The sequence below is a fragment of the Canariomyces notabilis genome (assembly GCF_033297395.1).
Source record: "Canariomyces notabilis strain CBS 508.74 unplaced genomic scaffold N656scaffold_6, whole genome shotgun sequence".
Taxonomy (NCBI): Eukaryota; Fungi; Ascomycota; class Sordariomycetes; order Sordariales; family Chaetomiaceae; genus Canariomyces; species Canariomyces notabilis.
In genome coordinates, this window is record NW_027041828.1 from 238748 (window position 1) to 263660 (window position 24913).

The following is a 24913-nucleotide window of genomic DNA, read 5'->3' on the forward strand; positions in this document are numbered from 1 at the left end:
GGGTATGGAATTGCTCGAGGGCTGGGAGACTCGGGTACCTAGAGAACACATGGTCGGGCCTCACTCACGGGTCTTGCCTGCTCTCTCGCTTGTGTTCCGGTGAGGACGTTCTCTGCTACCAGCAGGAGTTGCTTGATGGAAAGAGGACCGGCCTAGCGTCACGAAGAGAAGATAGAGAAAAGGCCTTCGAGACCGCTCCGAATCATAACCATCATCAACACACCACCGAACGACAGGCAAAAACAAACGAAAAAAAAAAAAAACAACTTTTTTGGGGAGAATATGTCGTGGATTCTAGCAATGATCAAGCTTTAGACAAGGAACATTACATAGTACTTCTGGAATGGCAGAAACCCACATATACCCCAATCTCTTGCTTCCCTAGCCCAGCTTTGCCTAATGCGTTGTGACGGCGCCCTCAACAAGAAGAAAGTTGCGGACCGTGACTATCGGGAAAACGCAGAGAAGACCGAGCATGTCGTAGGGGAGGTGTTACCCCTTTTTTATTTGTTTACATACCGTGACTGCCTAGATGAGTCACATGACCGTTCGACAACCCACGTTCGCATTGTTCAAAGGGAAAGAACAAACAAACTTCTAATTTAAGTTGCCCGTTCAGAGGTTATTTGCCACACGCCCTTGAAATAACTGTTGGACAATCTCATTTTCTTGTCTTTCCGATTTCCATTGAAATCTCCTGGAAAAGCGGAACATGGTCGACAATCGGGCGGCCGAGATCAACGGCGACGAAGATCAAGATGAAGCCGTTCGCATTGCTATTGCACTGTCCCTCGGTCAAAGACCAACTAAGGCGCCTGATGGGCCCAATACTCACCGGGTGATTGACCTGACGCAAGAAAAAGATGGCTGCAGTGACGACGGCGAAGGAGATGGCCATGGGCATTGCTCCGAGAGCAGACCCGCCGTCGCGCCTAATCGCACCAACGTCCCCGCCTCAGCAAAATCAGAAGATGCGTCCACTTCACTTCCCAGTCTTTCCATCCTCGGCCTGGACAGAAAGAAGATGGAAGAGGAACGGCTGGCGAGATTGAATAAGCGGAAGGCGGCTGAGCCCGCCGACATTCCTGGGTCCAGACCGGCGCAGCGGCCGAGGACAGCCGCCCTGCAGTCGCCTCTGACATCGAATGCTACTTCCGGGGAGAAAATAGTGCTGGCGAAATCAGAAGCTGGTGGGTCATCTACAGTGGCTCGAAGTTCCGATCTCCCTTTTCCACGCGGAGTGGTCAAGAAGACGTGGGCATTTGGCCAGCCCCGCCAGGGTGACGACATCAGGATCGAGGAGGTGCTTCAAAAAGACCAGCTAAAGCTGGCTGTGCTGAGCTCGTATCAATGGGACGAGGAGTGGTTGCTCTCAAAGATTGATTTGGCGCGGACGAAGCTCGTTTTGATCGCTTTCGCCGCTGACGAGGCCCAGGTCAGCAGGCATTGCCTATTCTCTTTCCTCGCGGTACCTGTTGCTAACAGCGTGATTCTGAGGGAGAAAAGAAGGAAGAAATGAGGTCCAATGTTCCACGAGACAGAATCCGGTTCTGTTTCCCGCCGATGCAGACCATGGGAAGCATGCATTCCAAGCTTCAGTTGCTCAAGTACGAAAAATACATGCGCATCGTTGTTCCCACCGGGAACCTGATGTCGTATGATTGGGGCGAGACAGGCACGATGGAAAATGTACATTTCCCTGCTCTTCGTGTAGAGGGACTTGCTGACAGCCTACGGTTCCAGATGGTGTTCATTATCGACCTTCCAAAGTTTGAGACGGCCGAGGAACGAGATGCCCAGAAGCTCACCCCATTTGGGGAGGAGCTGTGCTACTTCCTCCTTGCTCAGGGAATGGACGAGAAGCTGGTGAGCAGCCTAGGCAACTACGATTTCTCGGAGACAAATCGATACGGTTTTGTACACACAATGTGAGCCACCTCCCCGCCACAGCGCGCTCCTTGCTGACTCTAGTTTGTCTGGAAGTGCCGGCTCGCACATCTCAGAAGATGCTTGGAGGAGAACAGGTGAGCTGACGCTTCGCGCTCGCATTCTCTCGGTCCATCATATCGTGCATCACCACTGATTCTGCATCCCTCCACCAGGATATTGCGGCCTCGGCCAGGCAGTGAGCGCTCTCGGCGTCGGTTCCTCGAGTCCAATTGAGATGGATTACGTGGTTGGTCACCACTCAAGTTGCCTCTGATTATCAGCCCCCCTCGCTAAGCGAAAGTGTTTTGCTGAATTGACTGGATTTCGTAGTGTGCGTCTCTGGGTGCCGTCAACGAAAGCCTCCTGCGAGGTCTGTACTACGCTTGTCAAGGTAAGTCCCCTCCATGTCGCTGTTGTACAGCTTGAGTGCCAGGTGCTGTCTGAACGGCCACTGATCTTAGCAGGCGACTGTGGGCTCAAAGAGTACGACGCACGCACAGCCGGGCGCAAGTCCAAGGACGCTAATTTGGCTGACCACGCTGTGGTTCCTGTGCTCGATCACATGCGTGTTTATTTCCCATCCAGGGAGACAATTATGCGTAGTAAAGGGGGGAAGGCGGTGGGGATGCCAGATTCCTGTTGTTGGTCCAGATAGCATAGTGCTGACTTTTCTCTTACCCGCAAACTCTAGAATGCTGGAACGATATGCTTCCAAGCCAAGTGGTGGCAAGCAGAGACATTCCCCCATAAGGTTCTGCGAGACTGCAAGTCAGTTCGGAGCGGCCTCGTCATGCACAGCAAAATCATCTACGTTCGGCGTAAAGGCGAGGGTCTATCGAAGCCGGGTGGATTTGCGTACATTGGGAGCGCAAACCTCTCAGAGAGTGCCTGGTAAGTGCGGCTCTAGTGCCCTTTGCTCCCTCGCGTCGATTTCCGGTGATGGTGTTTTCTAGCCATCGAGGATTTCAGAACAGACTGTCCTGACGCTGCCGAAGGGGTCGGCTTGTGAAAGATCGTGGAAGCGGCAAGCCCAAACTGACTTGCCGCAACTGGTACGTGACCCATAAGATGCCATTACGCATAGGGATTACCCTGAGCTCCAAACAGGGCATGAGGATGGGGCGAACAGCGGGCGATTCACTAACGTGACATTCGATGGCTAGGGAATGTGGTGTTTTAGTACAGGCTTGCCGGACGGGGAGCACGCAGGGCCAGAGAGATGCTCACTTGGGAGATGAGCGCGACGCCGATGTTACCGATCTGGCTGTCTTCAGGGATTGCGTCCCTGTGGTGATGGAATGGCCCAGTACAGGATTCTCCTTGGGGCCGGATGCTGCTAAATCGCCCTGGTTCTACCAAGACGGATGATCCCAGTTCATCGGCCGGCTTCTCCAGATTCTTTACCCTGCCCAGCATCCGTTCAGCAGTCTTCCCAGCGAAGTCTGAGGCTGCCGGAATAAGAGTTAATCCAACGGTTGGAAAGCCGGGCCTTATCTTGCCTAATTTCGAGGCGCTTACGACATACCAAGCACGGTGAGTTGAACGGCGAAGACGGTAAGGCAAGTACCGACGTCGCTGAGAAATCGTGATGGTTGCTCAGACAAGCGTGGACGAGGTGCTAAAACTTGTTATAAAAAGACTGAGCGATCATAGACGAGCACTCGTCGAAGCGCTAACATGGTTTACTGTGAATCGGAGGTACCTCGTTTTGCCGCGGGAATCGCGCTTACCAGCGTTTATTTACCAGGGTTCGATCTATACGCTAAAGAAGCAGATGGCTTGCGTTGATAACGGCCATGCGGGCTGTACCGTACATCAAAGCATTAGGTTTTGGAAGGAATGCCCGAGGACCTATGGATAGAGCGTGAGCCGGTGTGGGTCAAGGGGTTGGATCGAGAACCTGGAAAGAAAGGGATGGGAAAACGAGTGAGCATTTAAATACTTGTAGATTTCACAGCGGAAACCTAGGGGAAAGAGCGGAATGGAACAGGAAGGGGAAAGAGGCAAGGAAAGGCGGCAACGCAGACGCCATATGGCAGCACTCCGCGCTTCGGCATGATCAGCCACTAGCTAGCCAACGCCGGTCGTCGCAATACAAGTTGTCCTGTGACAGCGCTAGGAGGCACTGGCTATCTTAGCGTGTCTGAACACTCAACGAGGCCATGGGGACACGGCGTAAGCCAGCCCGTCGTCGTCTAGCCTTGACAGATGTGCACCGCCGTTCGCTTCTTCTGGTTTATAAATGCCCCCTGCTCTGGTACTCCCGTTCTGACAAGCACGACAATCTCCGTCTCTCGGTTCTACGTGGATTTCAGTCTGATATTTTTTTGCCATCGAGCTGGCTACGCCGTTCTCCCAGGCACCCCCCAGGTTGTCCATCGCCAACCAGCGTGCAATTTCACATCAAATACCCCTCGAGCCATCCATTAAGGGTTAGCAAATCCCATAGGCCAACCCCCGGACCGGCGTTCATCTGTAAGGGCATCTTATAGTCTTCAATATTGCATTGGCCGACTGGAGCCCAGTTCAACGGGGACGCGTCAAAGACGGACCCGACCGGTTGGAACTATCTAAGACCCGGCAGCTCCCGGGTTGCCTACTTTCCGGCTTGACAGAATGCCCTGCCCCACCAACGGCCGCGCAGGCGACCCTCCCCTGTTGCCTACAGCCCGTGGATTCATTGCTGATGGCATGGACGCCTGCGCTCTTATCATGGCTTGCGTACAAGGCCGCTACAGAGCTGCCACCAGGCGGCCACGTGAGCACGAGCGTGAGAGGCTAGTGGTCAGCGGCAACATATTTGTCTACAAACGGGACAAGAACACCAACCTGACGAGGTGGACCGACGGTGTCAACTGGAGCCCGAGCCGCCTTCAGGGCCCCTTCATCTTTTACCGGGAGATTCAGGATCCGCCACAGGGTCACCGCAAGAACAACAAGGCCAAGAACCCCAATGCCATCGCCAACCCCAACAGCGACCGCGAGGCGTTGCGTCTCCGTCCTTTCATTGCCGCCCTGTACGACACGTACATGTTCAAGCCGGGTGGCCTCATCAAGAAGTCCTTTGCGGGCAAGGTCGGCAACGACGACTGGCACGTTGTCGCCTACTACACCCTCCAAGACCTCCCCAACCTGCACAGGGTACGGGCCCTAGACCCGCACCTGATGCTGATGCAGCCGCCCCGGGAGCTGTTGGACAGGGGAGGCAAAGAGCCCATTACCGACGACGGTTGCATGGGTGGAGTGCTCCAGCCCGAGATGTGGGAGAAGGGCACCGTGATCTACCCCGGCAGCCCTGCCGTCTACCTGGCCCTCGCCACGCAAATCCAGACCCAAACCCAGCCAACCCCTCAAACCCATGGACTACCAATGCATCAGCATGTCCCGCTCCAAGCAGCGGGCCCGACCCAACACCAACGCCAACACCCACCGCTCCCGCCACAGCAAGTCATGCTGCCCGTGCAGCAGCCCCCAGGGATTCTCATACCGGCCCAACTCCCGCCTGACCCCCACTGTCTCCGGCTCCAGCAGCAGGAAGAGGATCAATTGGTCTTGCTTGATCAGCAGCGGCGTCAACAGCAGCAGCAGCAGCCCGCAACCTGGCAGGACGGAGGACTGCCCTCATCATCTGATCCAACCCAACAGCAGCAGCAGCAGCAGCGCCAGCGCCAGCAGCAGCAGCGCCACGAGTCCTTCGACTCGGTGTCATCAGCACCCTCGCCCAACGTGAAAATGGACCTGGATGATAATAGCCCCTGGCTTCCGCAGGCCCATCGGGAATCCGACTTTGTCGGCTATCCCTTCTCCAGTGACGGCATGTTTGAGTCTGAGGATGAGTTCTCCGGGCTGCTTCAGCAGCATGTCGCGAATAACCACGAGGGCTGCGGCCTGTACTAAAGTGATTGGTAGGTGTTTCTACGGTCTGATGGAAAAAATGGGCTTGAGCTCGATCGGCTTGGCTTGGAATCCTGACTCTCATTGATACCATGTACTAGTATTTGCTTATTTTGGGGGATACCAGGCCGACGGAGTTTATAAAATGTTCGAGTTGGAGCATTGGCGGGATGGGAGACGGCAGTCACCGCTTGCACCTTGCGCATGGCATGAAGCATCTGAATACGGGCATGCACTACCTAGAATCTTTAGAGTCACTTTATTTCATAAGGATAGAAGGAAGCAGGTCTTTCCTTCTTTCCTAAGAGGGAAAGGGGGTGTGTAAATTGGGAAAAGCCAAAAAAAGAGGAAGTCTCGGAAAGGGAAGGAGTGAAGGAAACGCAGGTTACCTAGTTACATTGCCAGCCCATATCCAGGCTTAAAAGCCAGCGATCTTGAAGCGATAAGGGCTCCAGAGACAGGAGTCGGCCGTTACATAGTAGTCAATATAAGATCTGCATCATGCGTCGATTAACACAGGTCGAATGACCCGATCGCTCGAGACTGGAAGTCAGGAAAGAATGAGGTTGTGAATCCCTGCCAAGCAGGTATCCACACTAGTGACCTCACCTTACCCACTGATACAATTACAGCTCCACACGGATCGTACCGAACGCCTGGATACGCCCGGGCGGGGACAAGTTGAATTGAACCCCTGCACGTTCTGCGACCCACTTCCGTTCTTGCTTTTTTTCAAGCAGTTCTCCAAAACTCAGTGGAACGTCAGACAGCATAGCTTACTCTGTACATGTACAGATATCACGTTTACACTAGCCTTGTCGTTTGAGCCTGTCTGCTTTACTTTCGACAAGGACGTCTCAATAACCCAGCCTTTTTCTGGCCTATATTCTCCTCTCAGATCGCCAGTCTTTCACACCTTCCGTAATGGACTAGTCGATCACCTCGGCAAAAAACGGCCAACTGAGAAACACGTGCCCTCCTTCTTCCTCTCTCTTCTCTTGACAGCCCGCGACCCGACACACACAACATTGCAGAGGCTAAGCAAGGTGCGACGCGCCTCTTGCCACCGCCTGCTCGTCTCTGCAAGTCTCTCGCTTAGTGCGCCTCCCTGAGTGTGTGTCTTTCTCGTAGGGCTGTCTGAGCCCCTGCGAGTCTGGCAGTCTGGGACCCTGCGTGTACACCACTTGCTGCGGCAACGTCACTATTGACTCTCTCGAGACGGGCCCATCGTCAAGAGTCAAGAGTCATCTGCACACGACGGGGATTTTCCTCACAGGGTGCCAGACGCCAATCGTCTCTCTCAACTCCAACCCTGACCTGCCCACCACTCTCCTTTTCGGCAGCTCCTAGTCTCAATCATCGTTGGAGTTAGCGGCCGTCCGTGGGGCGAGAGGCACCCCAGACGCGTGGTGGTTCGAGCCGATCTCCGATTTTAGCGCACCTCTTATCTGAGGATGCACCTCGCTGGCCTGGACACGCCGCCGTCCTTATGATGCCACTGCAGATCCGAGTCCTGACGCGCTCGGCCGGGCTTAGGGTAGGGGTAGGGGTAGGGGTAGGGGTTGGTGCGGGGACTGGGGCTGTGGCGGGCTTGATGCGCACGAGGCCAACAAACCTCATCATCGTCACTGAGTCCACGACATGCTCCGTCAAACGAGCGGCTGGCTTCGCTAGCCGCTGTGTCCGCGCGCCTCAGGGCGAGAACCAGGCGAGATCGTTTACTGCGTCTGCGCTGCGCATGGCCGAGGGCGATTCGCAGTCGCAGGGTACGGGGCCCAAATCCACGTCCAAGGCCCAGGCCGGAGCCGGGCCGGAAAGCAGGTATAGTCTAGCCCGCCGTCTTCCCCTTCCTCTTCCTCTTGGATATGCGACTGGGTTGGGTGACTGTGTGCCCCTTCCCCGGCAGCACCATATGGAGGCTGGCTTGTAGCTGCCCTTTCCGCTGACACACGAAGCGCAGGTCAGCAGCATCACGGCCCAACAAGCCAGAATCGCCATCGGCCTCGGCGCTACGCAAGATGCTCCCCGCCATGGCCAAGACGACGCTCCGCGAGAACATTTACACGGTCCCCAACCTGCTGACAGCCTCGCGGCTCGTCGCCGCTCCCTTCATCGGGTACTGCATCCTGCACGACTACCATGCCATGGCGCTCGGCCTGTTCGCCTACGCCGGCATCACCGACGCACTCGATGGCTGGATTGCCCGCCGGTGGAACCTCAAGACGGTCGTGGGGACCGTTATTGATCCCATGGCCGACAAGACGCTCATGACTGTGCTGACAGTGGCTTTGGCTGTAAAGGGTGCGCTCCCAGGTAAAGATTTTGCCCCGTACTTCCTCACACTCCTCCTCCCTTTGATGCCTATAAGTCAATTTAACGCTTGGATTTTTGCACTGCAGTCTGGCTCGCCGTTATTATCCTTGGCCGGGATGTCGCCCTCGCCATCTCTGCCATCTACTACCGCTGGATATCGCTGCCACCGCCCAAGACGTTTGCACGGTACTGGGACTTCTCGCTCCCCTCGGCCGAGGTGCGACCGACAACCATCAGCAAGTACAATACGGCATTGCAGCTGGGCCTTATGGGCTTGACGACGGTTGCGCCCGTGGTTCCGGCACTGGATTTGAGCACTCCGCTTGGCATCATGCAGTGAGTTATCCAACAAGGTTCCCTCGTTACAAGACTTTTGCGGCCTTTCCTTCTGTGTCGCTCCTCTTGCATGTTTACTGATCCCCTAAAAGGTACGTTGTCGCGGCAACGACAATATGGAGTGGCGCCAGCTACATCTACAGCAAAGACGCTGTCAGGATTCTGACACAGCCGCAGTCCCGAGACCCGAGACGAGAAAGCAGAGGATAAGAAGCACAGTAAGCCGGATGAAAGGTGAGGGAATCATACTCGTCCATCGCACCGTGATAGCGAGTAAGCCGCCTCAAGGCACCATCAAGGCTCCAAAGCAGGTAGAGACGCCGTCCGCGTAAGGGCATGTTTGCGATCCCTGCTAGGTCACCTCAACTATCTAGCTTTCAATGTACAATACAATACCACGCGAGGATTGTTCTGTATCAACAAAAAACTCCTAGTACCATAACCCGACCAGTTCATTCTTTAAAATCCCACAGCAACGCCGAACCGGTGATGTTAGCCGCTATTCCCTAAGGTTGTCGGCGCCATGCGATCTATGGATACGCCGCCCAGAGGCGGAAAAAATGGAACACAATCCTTCCTGGTATACACACCATCCATCCTAGGACAGCAAACAGAAGACCTCTCACAGCTCAGCAACTCTACTCTTGGCATCCAACGTCTCCAAATCCTCCACACCGCTCACATCCAGCCCCTCGACCGTATCAACCGCCTGCCCCTTAGCACTAGTAGCATCCCCTCCTGACCGTCTAGCATACCTCAGCAGGCGTATCACGCCGGCGGGCGTGACGCCCTCGACCCTCCTCGCCTGGGCGATGGTTTCCGGGCGGGCGGCCTTCAGGGCGTCGCGCTCGGCCATGGACAGGTGCACGAGCGAGTCGTAGTCAAGGTCGACGGGCAAGGTCAAACCTTCGTCGCGGAGCATGCGCTCCGCTTGGACCTGCTGGATACGCAAGTAGGGGGCGTAGATGGCCTCGACGACGACGCGCTCGCGCACGCGGGCCGGGAAGTCGTCCGGGTTGAGTTCCTTGTTGGGGAGTAGTAGTACGCGCCAGAGGTCGGCGGGCTGGATTCCAGGGAGGCGGAGGACCTCGGCGCCGTCGCGGCGGCGCGTGTCGTCCCCGCTGGCGGGGAGGGGCAAGCCCGCGCGCCGCCAGGCTTGTGGTGTCCAAAGGGTGTCGCGGAGGAGCTTGTGTAGGTCGGAGGCGCGCTGCTGGTCGTCGCGGAATCGACGCCATCGCGCTTCCCCGACCACCCCCCACTCCCTCCCGGCACCCGTCAGGCGCGTGTCGGCGTTGTCGGCGCGCGTCGACAGCCGGAACTCGCTGCGCGACGTGAACATGCGGTACGGCTCTGACACGCCCTTGGTCACCAAGTCGTCGATCATGATGCCGATGTAGGCGTCGGCGCGTGACAGTGTGACGGGCTCCCGGCCGAGTGCCGACAGGCCCGCGTTGATGCCCGCGATGATGCCCTGGCCCGCGGCCTCTTCATAGCCCGTCGTACCGTTGATCTGCCCGGCCAAAAAGAGGCCGCGGATGGCTTTTGTCTCGAGGGTCCGCTTGAGGCTGCGCGGGTCGACGTAGTCGTATTCCACGCCGTACCCGGGCTGCAGCATGACGACGTCCTCGAGCCCGCGGATGGTTCGTAGGAGCTGTTCTTGAGCTTCGGCGGGCACCGTCATGCTCAGGCCGTTGGGGTAGATGACGTCGTTGTTAAACCCCTCGGGTTCGAGCCAGACGATGTGCCGCTCGCGGTCGCCAAAGCGAATCACTTTGGACTCGAGCGACGGGCAGTAGCGCGGGCCCTTGACGGTCTCGCGGATGTGGATCGTCTTGTCGAGGTTGGCACGCACCACGTCATGCGTGGCCGCATTGGTATAGGTCGCGAAACAGCTCAGCTGTTCCTGCACGGCGACGGTGTCGTTGAGGTAGCTGAAGGGTACTGGAGGGTCGTCGCCGAACTGCTCCTCTAATATCTCCCACTTGATGCTTCCCTTGGCCAACCGTGGAGGTGTTCCCGTCTTCAACCTCCCCAGCTGGAAGCCGGCCTCGCGTAGTGATTTGCTCAATCCAAAGGTCGCTTCCTCCCCCATCCGCCCAGAGGGAAACGCTTTCAGTCCGATATGTATTTCACCGCCCAGGAAAGTGCCCGTGGTGATGACCACCTGGCTTGTGGGCAGCACCTCGCCCGACTCGAGGCGCACGCCCGTGATCTTGCTCTTTGCTGCACCAGCAGCGGGGTCGTCGTGGTTCTCGGCAATGACAATGTCTGAGACTTTGCCGAGAACAATGGAGAGGTTTGGATACGATTCGAGCTCCTCGCGCATGTACTTTTTGTAGAGGGCGCGATCGATCTGGGCGCGCGGTCCCCAGACGGCGGGGCCTTTCTTGCGGTTCAGCACCCTGAACTGCACGCCTGCTTTGTCTATAATGCGCCCGGCGAGGCCATCGAGGGCGTCGATCTCGCGCAGTATTGTGCCCTTTCCAATGCCGCCGAAGCTCGGGTTGCACGAGCAGACACCGAGATTGTTGATGTCGGGAGTGATGAGTGCCGTCCGGGCGCCCGCGCGGGCAGCGGCTGCACATGCTTCGGTGCCTGCATGACCTCCACCAACCACGATTACATCGAATGGCCTGCATGTGTCCGGACAGAAAAAGTCAGAAGCTGAGGACTGCGGGCTGGATTTTGCGGGTGCCGGGGGCTCACCTCAAATCGGATGCGACCGTCGCAAAAGTCCTGCTCTTGCTACAATTGCCCCTGTATTTCCGGGCTGTCTGCCGGATTGGCCTACCGAGACCCCTAGGAAGCCAGAGCTTCGTCATGGTGGTTTGGTTGCGCCAACGTCGACGTCGAGGGGCGCGGAAAAATGTCAACTGTTGAAGACGCCCAGAAAGGATTGGTCGATAAGTACCATCAGCCCCTAATCCATAGGCTGATAAGATTACGAACGTCAGGTAATTTATGTAATCCAGGCGGCCAGGCCTCATTTTTGGTGGGTAATACCGAATTACGGAGTAATATCAGAACAGTTACATATTCGCAAATCGCAACCGGGAACGCTTTTCTCAGCATGTTTGCTATCTCAAACTCTTAATTCGCTAGTGGGCATCCTCCCCGGAAATTTGAATTCCTCAGATATTAGCATCCATTCGAGGCATGAGAAACGCAGAGAAGGAACTGGCACCGGGATAGCAGGCATTGTAGTTGCATTGTATTGTACAAGGACCAAGCAGTCTATCCACACAACGATAACGATACAACGGAACCCAACCTATGGTGATACAGCAGCAAAGCGGAGTTTGGGTCTGACCCCGATGCCTCTGTTCATGACCGGTTTGGCACAACAATGGGGCACCGCGACAGGTAATTTACTGCGACTCGGTCTGCGACTCGGTCTGCTCCTCCTCAGCAGGCGCCCTGTACGGGCGGCGGAGGACTTCCAGGTTGCCTAACAAGGTGTCAGTCCCCCGGCGTCATTTCCCTGGTTCAAATGGGGCAGGAAAAAGGGGGAAGATAACATACGCTGCCTGATATTCAGCCCTTGCCTGGGCTTGCCCTCGGAATCAACATAGGACGACATGGTAGCATCACCCTCGACCATAACCATAGTTCTGGCGCACGATCCGACCACGTTAGTCCAATCACACAAGCCTTGGGACATTCCCATTCAGAGCGGGAAAAGATACGCACCCCTTTGGCAGCGACTGGTAGAAATCCCGGGCGTTGCCCTCGGGGACGAAGCAGCTGACGTTGAACCAGCTCGTCTTGCGGTTCTCGCCGCTGCCGTGGTTGCTGGCCACGGCGTAGCGAAGATACTCGCGGCCGGTGCTCGAGGCGCGCAGCTCGGGGCTGTCGGCGAGGTTGCCGATGATGGTGATGCGCGCGATGGGGCGCGAGGCCGTCGAACTGAAAGTGCGCGCGGCGACAGCGGGCCTGGCCACGGCGGCGGCGCGGGACGCAGTGCGAAGGAAGGCGGACATGTTTTTCTCTTTCTTATTCCGTAATATGGGCGTTCCGGTGGGAAGCTATCAGATTTGTTTGTATCGGAGTGGGCTTGGGGCTTCGCTAGTAGGTTCTTGTGTCTGGTCGCAAATCTCTGGCGGATGCAGTTGCATCGCGTTTGAGACGTGCAAGTGCTGAATTAATTGAATTCCAGTGTGGCTTGATTGAGAGCTTCAGCCTCGATATCTGTGGCTGACGCTATCTCTTTTGATGATGGATCCACTTACCTAATTGATAAAGGTATCAATGTTCACTCACGTACGCTCTTTCCCGTCCACCGTCAACAACACATCATGGCCGACATTCTGGTCTCCAGCAATGCGCGCTCGACCCTTCTCGACCCAATTGGGCGAAACACACATCGTCCATGTCCATTATGCATGCTGTTTTCCTGTCACGCTCCAAAGTGTCAACAGCAGTTCGGCGTCAACTTATGCAGGAACGGACATGGCTTGCAAGTTGCAAGTTGCAACACAGCGATGCAAGTAAAAATTATTGACCTGGATATGATCAATCGCATTTCTCCTTTCCTACAACAGGCTGTGTTACTTTTAAGAAGCCCCTGAATATCCTGAATATGGGATTCTGGCCTCCAGAGTGTGAAATGGTTCTTTGTTTGAGTTTGTTGATCTGGACAGTTCCAACCTCCGGGCCCATGCCGAGCCTTTCCTAATTTGGGTCTGAATAGAGCTTCAATAAGGCTCTATAGCATGCTCCTGTTCACACAACCCCGCAACTGCTCACAATCAGCCCCTCTTTTGTCTCAATAACTCAATAGACGACGACGGCTCAATAAAAACAACAGTAGACGAATAGGCCGAATAAGCTGTGACCTGTCATGCTGTTCTCAATGTTCTCAATAGAGACGCCGCCCCCTGTGCATTGCCGCTTGCACCGCTTGCTGTGCTGCCTTTATCTTGACCTCGTCGTCCCTCTCCAGACTCGCCTCCCTCGCCCTCATCGCCCTTCTCACCATCACCTTACTCTCTGCCGTACTCTCTGCCGGTCTCCCTTGGATGCCACCAGCATATCCTCCATCATCGTCTAAGCCGTGATCTCTCCTCAGGGCAGCTCTCTTTTGCATCCAGCAGTCCTCCTCTCACATAGACATCACAGACATAGCTCTCCCCTTTTCTCCCCTTTTCCGCCCCTGACCTTGGGATAGCCCTTTTGTCTCCGCCATGTCTTCGCCAACAGACGGTTCGCAGCCCTTTAGTAAGTGGAGCATCTTCGGCTTCACCACGACTCCTCAGGAGCGCATTGGACCCGGTCCTCCTTACACGTATCCGGCCCTTCAGGTGAACCTGTTCTTCCGAGTCTTCCTGGGCTTCGTCTCCCTCTTCGTCACCTGGGTACCGGCCCGGCTGCTGTGCCGGAATGGGGAGTTCGCGGGGACCGTCTTGTGCGTGACCCTCATGATCATCAACTTCTTCACCCTCGTCAACGCCCTGATCTGGCGCGACGACAATGTGGCCGAGTGGTATGCTGGCTACGGCTGGTGTGACTTACAAACCTACATCCAGTTTGCCATACACACGGCCTTCAACGTCAGCCTGTTTGAGATCATGCGCGGTCTCACTGCCAAGGTCTCCATCAACCGCGTCAGCGGTCCGACGGCCAAGGAGAGGCGCCGGGAGCGCATCATTTCGGCCCTCGTCATCTTCACCGTGCCCGTCATCCAGGTCGCCCTCATCTACGTCGTCATCGGCAACCGATACGACATATCGACCCTGGTCGGATGCAATCCCGTCTACATCCCTGACTGGATCTTCTTTGTCTTTTACATTCTCCCGACCCCTATTTATGCTATTGCGGCCGCCATCATGTCAGGTGAGTTGTGACCGGCACACACACTCCCTCATATCCTCTCCTCCAATAGCCACTGACACCAAACTCCCTCCCAGGCGTGTGCTTTTACCGCTACCGACAGCTTGAGCGCGTGACCAGAAACGTGGTCCAATCCGACGACAGCATCGTGGCCGCCAGGCAGCACCGGGTCCGGAAGAAGCTCTACTTCATGACCCTGTTCGTCATCATCGTGGTGCTGCCCATCGTCCTGGCCTTTTTTGCTGAAAACATGCTCAAGAGCAAGCCGCGCGTCTTTGCCTTTCACGACACGCACTTCGGCCCTGACCCCTTCAACATCGCCTTCATCTCCTTCACGACGTCTGACAAGATGGGTTTTGTGGCTCTGGGCCACAACTTCATAGCCCTGGCTGCCGGCCTCGTCGTCTTCATCCCCTTTGGCACCACCGTCGAGGGCATGAACATGTACCGCAGATGCTTCCTTGCCATGGGGCTCGGTTACATCTTTCCCGGTCTGCGGAAGGAGTACCAGCCCAAACGGGGACGCCGCGGTACCTTTAGCTGGTGGTCTACCTTGACGCGCACCATTCGCGGCAAGACCGTTATAGGATCGAGGTGCGTTGATCCCCCCTCTTCCATCTCATCTCCAGAGTGCGTCATGACTAACACCCACCCTTAATAAGCAGCAGCACCACCACCACGGCCGTACCCGTCTCCCAACAGTCGTCCTCCCCTCTGTCGACCCAAACAGAGAACGAAAAACCCTCACCGACTTCAACCCACGTGTGCCCCTCGCCACCCAGAGCGACCGCAGAACTAGCAGCAACCCAGCCTGCCAAGGGCAAGTCCAAGGCGGAGGCGCCCTGGTCAGAAATCTCCCCGGCCGACATCGAAGCCAAAAACGCCGCCCTCGAGCGCGCCGACAGGATGATGAACAACCCCACCGCAGCCCAGATCTCGCGCATGCCCTTTGCAACAGCCGCCCTGCCGGCCCTTCCGCCTTTCTTGCACATCAGGGACGCCAACACTGGCAGGGAACGGGATCAGTATCAGCATCAAGCTGCCCACCAACACACCCACACCCACACACTCTCCCGCTCCTCGTCAAGCTCCTCAACCTCGTCAGTCTCCTCCGCCCGCTGGGCCAGGCACCCGCACCAGCACCGGGATCCTGCCGCTGCCGCCGCCATCGGTGTGGACACGCGCGTCTGGTCCGACGAGCATGGCTCTGGTCATGATAACGGCAACGGCGACGGCAACGGCCGGGGGGTAGTGAGGATCGAGACGCGGGTTGTGCGGTCTACCGAGGCTGCTGCTGGTAGCAATGCCGAACTCGCTAGTGCTGGTCCTGGCAATCATCATCCCGCCACCACCAGCGGTACGACGGGCAGGGACAGGGGCAGGGCCAGTGATGCGAGGAGGAGCAGCAGGACTGACGGTGGTGATTTTGGGCGTCTCTCGTCAGCGAGCTAGGCGCTTGTTGTCGAGAGATCGCTTGCCCTGATCGGAGGAGGAGGCGGCGGCGGTCAGGCCGGCCGTGACCGTGACCGGGAGAGGACATGGGAAGGGTGGTGTTGATTGATTGATTCGGTTTGGCTTCTCAATTGGATTGGTCGAGGTCTCACGTCGAGTTCGGGCTTGAAAATCTTTCCTTCTCTTTGGGCTTCTTTTTGTTTTCATCCTATTTCTGCTTCCTGGTTTTCCCAGTTGGTGATTTCGCGGCCAGGATCCGTACTTATATCATATCTGAGTGCTTGGTAAGTGGGTGATGGAAACAATAGCCTCTGAGACTGAGATTGCGATGGCGAGACATCTAACCACACCGAACTTATTGCGTCTCGGGCTTTCGCTCCTTTCCTTTTGCTTCCGTCCATAGCCTTATCACGACATATAGCCGTGCCTCGTCAGACTGGAAAACTTTGGCGGGCTTCAGTTATAAAAATGCATCCGACTTAAACCACCATGCGATCTCACAAATTTGGAGATGGGCCATGGAGCTTAGTGATTGGCGGCTTGCGCTGTACGGGATGACGATGACGCTGCTTCAAATGTTGCAAAGACAACCAGAAGCGGTCACAAACCAAATGATATCAAGCCTGTGGTGAGGTTTCCGATCGTGAGCACCTCATGTTAAGTATATATATGTTTGCGTAGGCCCCAGTCTCGTAAGTCTCATCTTACACAGCGTCAGCAATCTCGTTTCTGTTTCCCCGCCCGTTATCCGCAAGTAAGCGAAATATCGGCAGATACCCCTTTGACATAATGAGATCGGTATCATGAACTTCTTGCCTCGTCTTGTAAAACCATGCAAAAACATGCAAAATATGAGCACATTACGCCCCCGGCCCTCCCGCCCCGAGTGATGCAGCCGGCCGAAATAAGTCAAGTCGAACGAAGCAAAAAGGGAAACAACAGAGAAAAGCGCTTGTACCGAAGACTTAAACCAACCTCTCGTCAAACCATCTGGATTTCGTGTCACAAAAATATCCTACCTCTCGCCCCAAATGTAACGTCGCTCCCACGTCCACCCGACTTCACCACTTCTTGCACTCAGTGAGCGCCCTCGGTTCCTTCCTGTCCCATCACTCGCTCTTGAGATTCACTCCATCTGGCACCAAGGGTGGGCGAGCACCTGGCCAATGTCCAGCCGCTGCGACACATCACGGTTGAGCATTTTCCTAATCAGGTCGATGCTGTCGTCGCTGATGGTGTACGGAACACGCAGGTCGCGGTCCATGATCTCGTCGATGCTGTAGAATGGGTTCTCCTTGTAGATGATGGTGTACAGCAGGATGCCGAGCGCCCAGACATCTTGCTCCTTGCCACCGTACGGCTTGCCCGCGAGCACTTCGGGTGCAGCGTAATCTGTAGTCAAAGTTAGCCAAAGTGCGCCGGACAAGAGCCAAAGGGACGGGCTCGAAACCTACCAATAGTACCCACAAACACGTCAAAAGGCCCGCTCTTGATATATGCCGCGCTTCCAAAGTCAATCAGCTTGATCCGGCCTTCCCCGTCGAGAATGACGTTCTCGTCCTTGATATCCCGGTGCACCACGAGCGCCTTGGTGTGCAGATGATGAATCGCCCTCGCGACTTGCACAAAAATGCTGCGGCTTTCCTGCTCGTCCATGTTTGTCCGCAACTCGATGTAGTCGAACAGGTCCATCCCCGGTAGTCCATGCGGCACCATCTCAATGTAATAGTTGACTTCGTCCTCGAAAAAGTCCTCCATCTCGACAATGTTGGGATGCCTGAGCCCGTCCCGGCGGAGATAGTCGAGCACATGGATCTCGAGCGGCACCGTGCCCAGCCGCCGATCCCGGGTCCATGTGTCGACGAGGATGCGCCGCTTGGTCACGTACTTGAGCACGCACTTCTTGCCGGTGCTGCGGTACCGTGCCAGCTTGACCTGGCCGTAGGCGCCTTGGCCCATGTCCTCCAAAATGACAAAGTCGTCGATTGTCTTCTTCTTGGGCGGTGAGCCCGTCGGCTTCCCGGCCATGGACTGTTCCTTAGGCGGTTCAGGAGCGCGCTGCGAGCCAGTCAACTTGGCCGCAGCCGTCATTGCGACATCTTTTATCTGTCGTGCCAGGGACGAAGTGGCAGACACCTCCTTGTGCGACTCGTCCGAATCGGACTGCATCTCCAGAGGAGTGTGGGCCGGCGTTTGCCCCGGTGACGGTTGGTGCAGCGGGGTGGTGACGCCAGACAGTAGCGGCGATGCAACTCCTACGTTCGTTCGCGTCGCATGCAAATGCCTCGAGTATGTAATCCAAAGAGCAAACACCGTTTCCGACTGCGGCACAACGAATCTGTCGCTTGATTCGCCAGTAGGGGACTCTTCCTCACTGCCCTCGATCACCGTCTCGTCGTGCAGAGTAACTTGCTTTTCGCTTTTCACCACCCGCATCTGGACATCGATCTTGAGCTCCGATCCATCACGGTGCCGGGCCGGAAGACCTTCGGGACGCAGAAATCCTGAGGCTGCATCTGGCTGGCCCTCCTTCAGCGCCAAGAACGCTGACGCCTTCCTGAATGAGTGCTCAGGGATGACAATACCGTCGGTGAGGTGGACGCCGTCCTCCTCGGTTAGCACGCGGAGGATCTTGTCGAAGTTGGGGACTAGGTTGCTGATAGGCATTCCGTCCGGCTTTTCGTGACCAAACAGCGCGCCGCAAAAAACGGAATTCGAGCTCTTGATGGCCAGCGTCTCGGGGGAAACCACGATGATGCCGGCAATGTGGGGAAAGCTCGACACACGCAACTCTGTGGTTCCTGGAACTTGCTCTATCGTCGCCGGGATGTTGATTCTCTCGCAGTTGCGGCACGTGTAGTACTTCTTCTTGGCGATTTCCCTGTAGTCGATCTCCCCAAGCCGTGGGTCGAAACCTTGCCGCGGAATCCGAGGTATCAACTTGCCAATGTCGCAGCCAGGTTGGAGATTTTCGTTGCCCCAGATTGGGCCGAGAGCACCTGTCAGCTTGGTTACAATGCCATCCTCGTCAAGGTCGACATATGCGACATCCTCATGAATCTCTTCGAGAACCCAAATCAAGCCCACCCGCTTCTCCTTGACCCACAGACTGGCAGATCCAGTAGCACCGTTTCGTTTCTAACCACGGTCATTTAGCCACATGATTTTCATTCGATCCAACCTGGATATGGGACTCACTTGAATGGGGACAACGTCTCCGCAAAGCAACACTCCCCTAGACTTGTTGCTCGCGTGATGAGCTTGTTCCGGTTTTGGCGGCTTCGGATCGCCACTGTGGACGGTTGCTGGGCGTCTCCCGTTTTTGGGCGTCTGGGACCTCGAGTTTGGCTTGCTAAGGAGCTTCGCCGTGATCCCACCGGCGCGTACGCCGCGGACACTTGGCGACTGCGGGGCAGGAACCGGCTGTTGAGAAACCTCGCTCTCCGATCCATCGCCGACGTCGTCGTGAATGCCCTTCTGCAACTTGCTAACCAACCACGCTCTCCTCTCCTCCTGTATCACCTCCATGATGCCCATCTTACGAACCTCGGCTTTTGTGACACCGAACAGCAAGCAAGCGAGGTCATTTGCAGCCAGTATTGTCCATGGAGGTTTTGATTGAGTCGTGAAAATAGCCTGGGCCGCAGGCACCCACCTTGCTGGGTGGTGGCCATGTACGCCGGAAGACACGGCGGATGGCTGATTGAAGGCAGGTGGGAAGGGCGCGGATCGGGGCTCGGGCTGTGACGGCTCAGCAGCAAGAAAAGGCTGCGCCATGGCGTCGAGGAGCTTCTGCTGTACAGAGACGGGGGCCGTGTCTGTCATAGTCCGCTTCAAGGCACTAGGACGTCTTGAAGGTGGTGGTGACGTTTGGGCTGTTGTACCACTTTCATTTGTAGGTGTTCTTGTCGAGCTCTCAGAGTCGGCGACCCGCTCGCCGAGCGAGGGCTGGGATGGCGGGCTGGACGCCGATAGTGGCGCGTTTAGCTGAGCACTGTGGGTATCGCCAAACACCGGCCCTGAATTGGTCGGGGACACGAGCGGAGTTCTGTCGATGGGGTCGGGGCTTGCAGTCCTCGGGGCAAACCCTTTTTCGAACACGTTTTCGTCCGAAAGCGCCGCTGGGCCGCTCAATGGCCCGGTGACAAGGCTGGGATCTCCGTTCGGGATGTTGCCAGCGCCTACCAGCTGTGCCTTGGCCAGCAGTTCCAGCATGTTTTGCGTCTCGACATCCCCGGTAACCCGCGCTTGCGCGCTGGCCATTGCTGCGTTGGATGCGACCGACCATCCCATCCGATCCTTCATGAACTCTAGCGAACGCTTCAGGACAGCTTGGCGATTATGAATCAGGTCTTCGGACTGGTGGGCAAACGAGAAGGAGTGCAACGATTCAGACGGGAAGCGAGAAAGATCCTCTGTATACGCCGGAGAACTCGGGCCGGGGGATAAGGGTATCGACTGGCTGTGTGCGTCTAGCATTATAGAGAGCGATGACGACCTCGTCAGAGTTCCTAGAGACGGTGTCCTGCTTGATGAAGAAGGCAGAGTCGGGGCCCGCATGGGATTATGTTGTTGACGGATGCGCCGAAGCCCAGACACACCCAAGCCGTGATCGTGGTCCGTCATAATGGGGCTCCTAAGAATATGGTGAGACGAGACCTAGACAATCACATGCTCCCCTGCTACCCAGGCTGACCTTGAAATTGTGTCAAATTCGGCTGCGGCAGCGCCGGCATCGAGCGAGAAACGGATGCGAGACTGTTCGGAACTGTCACCCATAGCGCCGAGATTTCCAGTGCTTCGATTTTTGGGAATCTGCAAGGCCGGCGAAAGCCTTGCCCGCCCGCGGGCCTCGGCATCGTGCCGTGTATCGTCGCCTTCTATGGTGCACCAGGCCTTTGGTTAGCAACAGTCATGTATCTAGGCATCTCGAGTCGCGTCCAGAGGACGTCAAGATCCACTCACCATGTTCCGGGTTTCCGCCATGTATCCCCAGCATAATTGGCAAAATCAGTCTTCGGCCAGGCTAGAGGAAACTGAAAGAAGGGTACAATTTTCCTCTGGCCGAGAGAATCCGTGGCCGAATGGCGCCTTGTTGTTCGAACTTTCGAATAGAGGGAATGGTTGGTTGGTCGTTGGCGGGGTTTCTGAGCGATAATAAAGCAACAGAAGCCACGGCACAATCCCGCTATAACCGTGGCTTGAAACGACCGGTTGGGACGATCTTTGTTGCTAACCCTGGAGATCTGAATCAACCGGGGCACGACTGAGCGGCCAGAATGCGTTGGATATCAATTGGACAGCGCTGTGACTGCTCAGGCGGCATCCGGCTTGCCGGGAAGAATGAGTAGACAGTTTGGACCTTTTTTGGGGGGATTTTTTCCTCGATGCTTCGCGGTCCGACAACGAAGATAATTCGGCTGTGCTGCGTCCACTAAGATATAATACCAGATCCAGCATGCAAAGGAAAAACAAATAACTAAACGTGTTTGACGCCCAAACGCAGGAAAAAAAAGTCGCAAAGAAATTGAGGCTCCAAACCTCAAACCCTGGGTTGATGGTTCCTAACCTTAGACAGGTGACGAATGATGTTGGCCAGGTCCGAGCCAGTTTGAAGTCCAGACAGTGTGTGCACAGTGCTGTCCATCACTCCATCTAGATACTGAAGTACTAGTAAAGGTCGACGACTGGCAGTTCTGACTATGACCGCGGCGATCCCGTTGAGTAACTTGAGCGGGGCCAAAACATTAGACCTGCCCGTGTGCAAAGGCTTAGTTAACGTTAGTTCAGTGTCACTGATAATGTCCATAACGTTGGTGTCCCATTGTAAATACTTGAGAATCCGTCTCTCAGCCCGCCTCTCGGATCCAAGTTACAACTTATAGGTGTCAGGAAGTATTTGTAACTGACCCATGCTAAGCTTCACCGGCAACACTTTGACAATACTACATACCAGTACTAAGTTTCCCAATTTCTATTCGAACGTTTGCTCTTTCCACGGTCCCTTATATGTACATACACTACGCAACTTGAAGCTGCCCACGCCATCAGGATATTCAACAACACTCGGATCCACCACACAGTTTGGGCGGGCAACGCGCGTACGGTGCTGTGAGCCAATGCAGCGAACAGTTTTCTTGCTTCTCGCAGTTTGTAGCCAGCGATTCAGACACCATGTGAAAGAGCGAATAACCGCCGTATGGTGTAACAGTTGGCAAAACGGCAACCGGGGAAATTGCTCAGACAACCATAGTAGGTTGTTGGGAAGCTGTTTCAGGCCTCCCGCCTAGCATTCCAGTTTTACTGGCATTGATTGCAAAGGCAGCAGGATCTATCCGCGCCTACGCTAAACGCTTGCCGACACCGATCGCGATGGGGCCATAGTTAGTGCAGCCCTGCTATACGTTGATTCAACCTTCTCGATGATCATTGCCTATTCTTGAGAGACCCCGATTCTCATACCTTGGCCGCTCAGGTTTGCCGCCCGTTCGCTCCATGTTTTTAGTGTTCCCATGCCGGTCATCAAATGCCTGGGCTGCAGGAGTTTCATCAATCAAACATGATTTGGTCATGGCATGCCTTGGCAACAAGGTGTATGGAAGTGTAGAGTGTGTGCGAGATTTACACGTGCAGACGGGAGCTCTTTACGAACCATCCGACCATCGCCACACCGACAATAATAAAGACACGCGGTGCGAAGATGCCGGTAGCCGTTTGCGAAGCCACCGTCTGCCAGACGACACGAGACCACACTAGCGATACATGGGCGAGGGGCGGCGGTGGGGTGATGCAGTCAGCTGGCTTCGGTCGACGACAGACACGTGCTCAACTAAAGATTCGCATCGCCTCGTTACTACAAGACGGCGAGAGGTTGACACTGAAGAAGGCTGGAGTAAACTGGCGCATTGCATTGGCAGGATGTTCAAAGTTGTCGAGAAGAGGGTTAGGCTTAGATGTAGACGAATGTTTGGGCTCCGGGTCACCGGCCGGCCGGCTTTGTCTCCGCGATCGGCCCCACCGTAGATCCGCTTGGCGCGGATCCCTGGACCATCCAAGATCCTCCGTTCCGGTCGGCTAACGCGCCGGCATTCCCATTGGAACAGCACCGCGGGCCATCCACTGAACTGTAGCGACGTCGGTCAGCCATCGAGTGTCTGCCATGCAAGGAAGCCTACCCCGTCTCAAGCCCGTGCAAGGCTGGTCTCGTGGCCCTTATCTTACTGTTTCTCCTTTGGCCGTGTAAACGCATATCTGGTCAGATGAGATGCGGTTCCCAACGAGCCGTGTCAGCGGGTCCCCGGCACTGCCCCCTCAATGTCGCCAGAATCCTTTGGCGCTTCAATGACCAAGAGCGTCGTGGAGCCCATGATTCCGGTTCGTTTATGGAGGACTCAACAACTGGTGCCGCGCAGTCAAATCACGATTCACGACCGCAATTGACCGCTACCCAACACAGTGAGAGAGTTATTGGGTACCTACGGAGTATATGTAGCATCCTTACATGTATGTACTGTTACTCACCTTTCCATACCCTTAACCCACCCACACGTGTTCCAGGGAAGGTAACAATGGATTAGCGGCTCAAGTGATGGTTGCACTTGAAGTGGCACAGGAGCAATTGCAGGGTGCAAGCTTCGATAAGAAAAGAAAGTTGAGAAGACCCTGCATTTGTCGAGCGCAAGAATCGATTGTCCAGCAGCGGCACAACTGGGTGGGGTTTGCCACCATAATGCGGGGCTTTAAGCGGGAAGACCGAGAAAAAAGATGCTGAGGTTGTGTCGAATTTGCGGGGTTGCGCTCCACAGCTTCTTCGAAGATTGCTTGGAATGCCCCGAATGCTCTGAGAATATCGTTATCGACGACAAATGGAAGAGTTAGCGGCCGGGACGGTGGACAGACAAGATAACTTCCGGCTCACCACCTTCCCTGCTTGTCTTGTAGAAGACTTCACCAGACAACGACCACAGCCAATCGTGTCCTAAGTTGCAAGTCATGGACTGACCAAGGGTGCCACGAAGGGTCGGTCATACGCGTTTGGAATGTCTTGGTTGGGCCGCTTTTGGGTGTATCCGACCCAAGAACGCCGAGCATGAAGGTTAGCAGGACGTCGGCACCTGTTGGTTATTTTGAAGTATCCGTAAGTTTGGGAGAGCCGACTGTCCATGGCCAGCGAGCCAAGGTCAAACTACCTTTGAACGTACTTTGCCATCTGAGATATCACCGGAAACTGTATTGGACAAACTCTCTCAAGTAGACAGTTTGATAGCTCAGATCCCTTTGGTAGTAACCTGGAAGATCTCTGGTGACCGTCAGGAACAAGAAAGTGTGTTGGGACTGGGTTGATAAATCCAAAAGGGCAACCGCCCCTCCGGCTTCCAGTCGGTCTTTATTTTCCATTTTCATCCCACCTTTGCTCGTCCGGGCTTTCACGTCGATTGCCCTCTCGTTTGCCAAAGTCACCTAGTCATATTTCTCCACATTTTATCTTCCGATGGTTTGACACGCGGCGAGTCAATCGCTCTCCCGTCGTTTCCTTGGCGAAACCTGGTTTCGGGCCCAGGGGAAGGATTGGCAAACCCTTACGCTACTTCGTACATTAGAGGCGGCGAGGGCCCAGATTCAAATCTTCGATTTACGAGTCTGAATTTGTTCCAATCCCCCAATGCTAGTTCCCTTGCCTCTCCGCTCCAATCGAATCCAGGAGGAACCGGGTGTGTGATTGCGAGCATTATCGTTCCCGCCACTGCTTCGATACAACAATCACAATACCCTACTTGCCTGAGTACATACAGTCAACTGGCGACGAATGCGTCACGTTTAGTCAATGAATCTCTGACTGGGAAGAGCTGGCAAAGCCCGTCAACGGGTTTGTTGGGAAACCCTTTCCTTTGTTCAGTTACTTCTCCCCTTATCTGGACCTCCTGCCCACTCAACCCACTTGGCCCTGGGCTGCATCTCGACCCCGCTCACCACATCGACATCACAACAAGCGGCCGTCTGATAACAACACCAACCGGCTCATCGGTCCCAACAGCAACACCTGACGAGACGGAGAGCAAACTTCGATCCCACACTATTTCGAGACTCAAACGACTTGTCTTCTGGCTCTCTCTGTTGTTTGACACGATCGGCTTCAGCCCATCCCGGATCAGCCACCACC

General features: G+C 55.6%; 7 protein-coding genes across 7 annotated transcripts; 4 read left to right on the top strand and 3 right to left on the bottom strand.

The window, feature by feature from the left end:
• Positions 1 to 595: 595 nt before the first annotated feature.
• Positions 596 to 3627, top strand: N656DRAFT_749859 (phospholipase D/nuclease). Its single transcript, XM_064812985.1, has 10 exons — positions 596 to 1435; positions 1507 to 1689; positions 1744 to 1928; positions 1984 to 2024; positions 2103 to 2176; positions 2260 to 2320; positions 2391 to 2548; positions 2621 to 2820; positions 2925 to 2981; positions 3093 to 3627. The coding sequence occupies exons 1-10, from the start codon at positions 713 to 715 to the stop codon at positions 3295 to 3297; spliced, it is 1887 nt and encodes a 628-aa protein (XP_064671670.1). The 5' UTR covers positions 596 to 712; the 3' UTR covers positions 3298 to 3627.
• A 918-nt stretch (positions 3628 to 4545) lies between these two features.
• N656DRAFT_705738 (uncharacterized protein) lies at positions 4546 to 5094 on the top strand (the record flags this gene model as incomplete). Its single annotated transcript, XM_064811297.1, has 1 exon — positions 4546 to 5094. A coding segment is annotated over one exon (549 nt), but the record flags the coding sequence as incomplete, so codon positions are not given.
• Positions 5095 to 7853: 2759 nt separating this feature from the next.
• On the top strand, positions 7854 to 8682 carry N656DRAFT_767127 (CDP-diacylglycerol--glycerol-3-phosphate 3-phosphatidyltransferase; the record flags this gene model as incomplete). The annotated part of the gene is made up of 3 exons (XM_064813534.1): positions 7854 to 8136; positions 8223 to 8472; positions 8565 to 8682. 3 exons carry the CDS (start codon positions 7854 to 7856, stop codon positions 8680 to 8682), a joined length of 651 nt encoding a protein of 216 aa, XP_064671672.1.
• Positions 8683 to 8788: 106 nt separating this feature from the next.
• Positions 8789 to 11341, bottom strand: N656DRAFT_728209 (glucose-inhibited division protein A subfamily). Its single transcript, XM_064812593.1, has 2 exons — positions 11179 to 11341; positions 8789 to 11105 (listed from the first exon to the last, which is right to left on the bottom strand). Exons 1-2 carry the CDS (start codon positions 11292 to 11294, stop codon positions 9095 to 9097), a joined length of 2127 nt encoding a protein of 708 aa, XP_064671673.1. The 5' UTR covers positions 11295 to 11341; the 3' UTR covers positions 8789 to 9094.
• Positions 11342 to 11992: 651 nt separating this feature from the next.
• N656DRAFT_679226 (nucleic acid-binding protein) lies at positions 11993 to 12395 on the bottom strand (the record flags this gene model as incomplete). The annotated part of the gene is made up of 2 exons (XM_064810532.1): positions 11993 to 12083; positions 12163 to 12395. Coding segments are annotated over 2 exons (324 nt in total), but the record flags the coding sequence as incomplete, so codon positions are not given.
• A 1260-nt stretch (positions 12396 to 13655) lies between these two features.
• Positions 13656 to 14959, top strand: N656DRAFT_706062 (uncharacterized protein; the record flags this gene model as incomplete). Its single annotated transcript, XM_064811324.1, has 2 exons — positions 13656 to 14304; positions 14379 to 14959. The coding sequence occupies 2 exons, from the start codon at positions 13656 to 13658 to the stop codon at positions 14957 to 14959; spliced, it is 1230 nt and encodes a 409-aa protein (XP_064671675.1).
• Positions 14960 to 16879: 1920 nt separating this feature from the next.
• N656DRAFT_705857 (Pkinase-domain-containing protein) lies at positions 16880 to 20752 on the bottom strand (the record flags this gene model as incomplete). Its single annotated transcript, XM_064811306.1, has 5 exons — positions 16880 to 17145; positions 17208 to 18891; positions 18952 to 20389; positions 20450 to 20633; positions 20719 to 20752. 5 exons carry the CDS (start codon positions 20750 to 20752, stop codon positions 16880 to 16882), a joined length of 3606 nt encoding a protein of 1201 aa, XP_064671676.1.
• Between the last annotated feature and the right edge of the window lie 4161 nt (positions 20753 to 24913).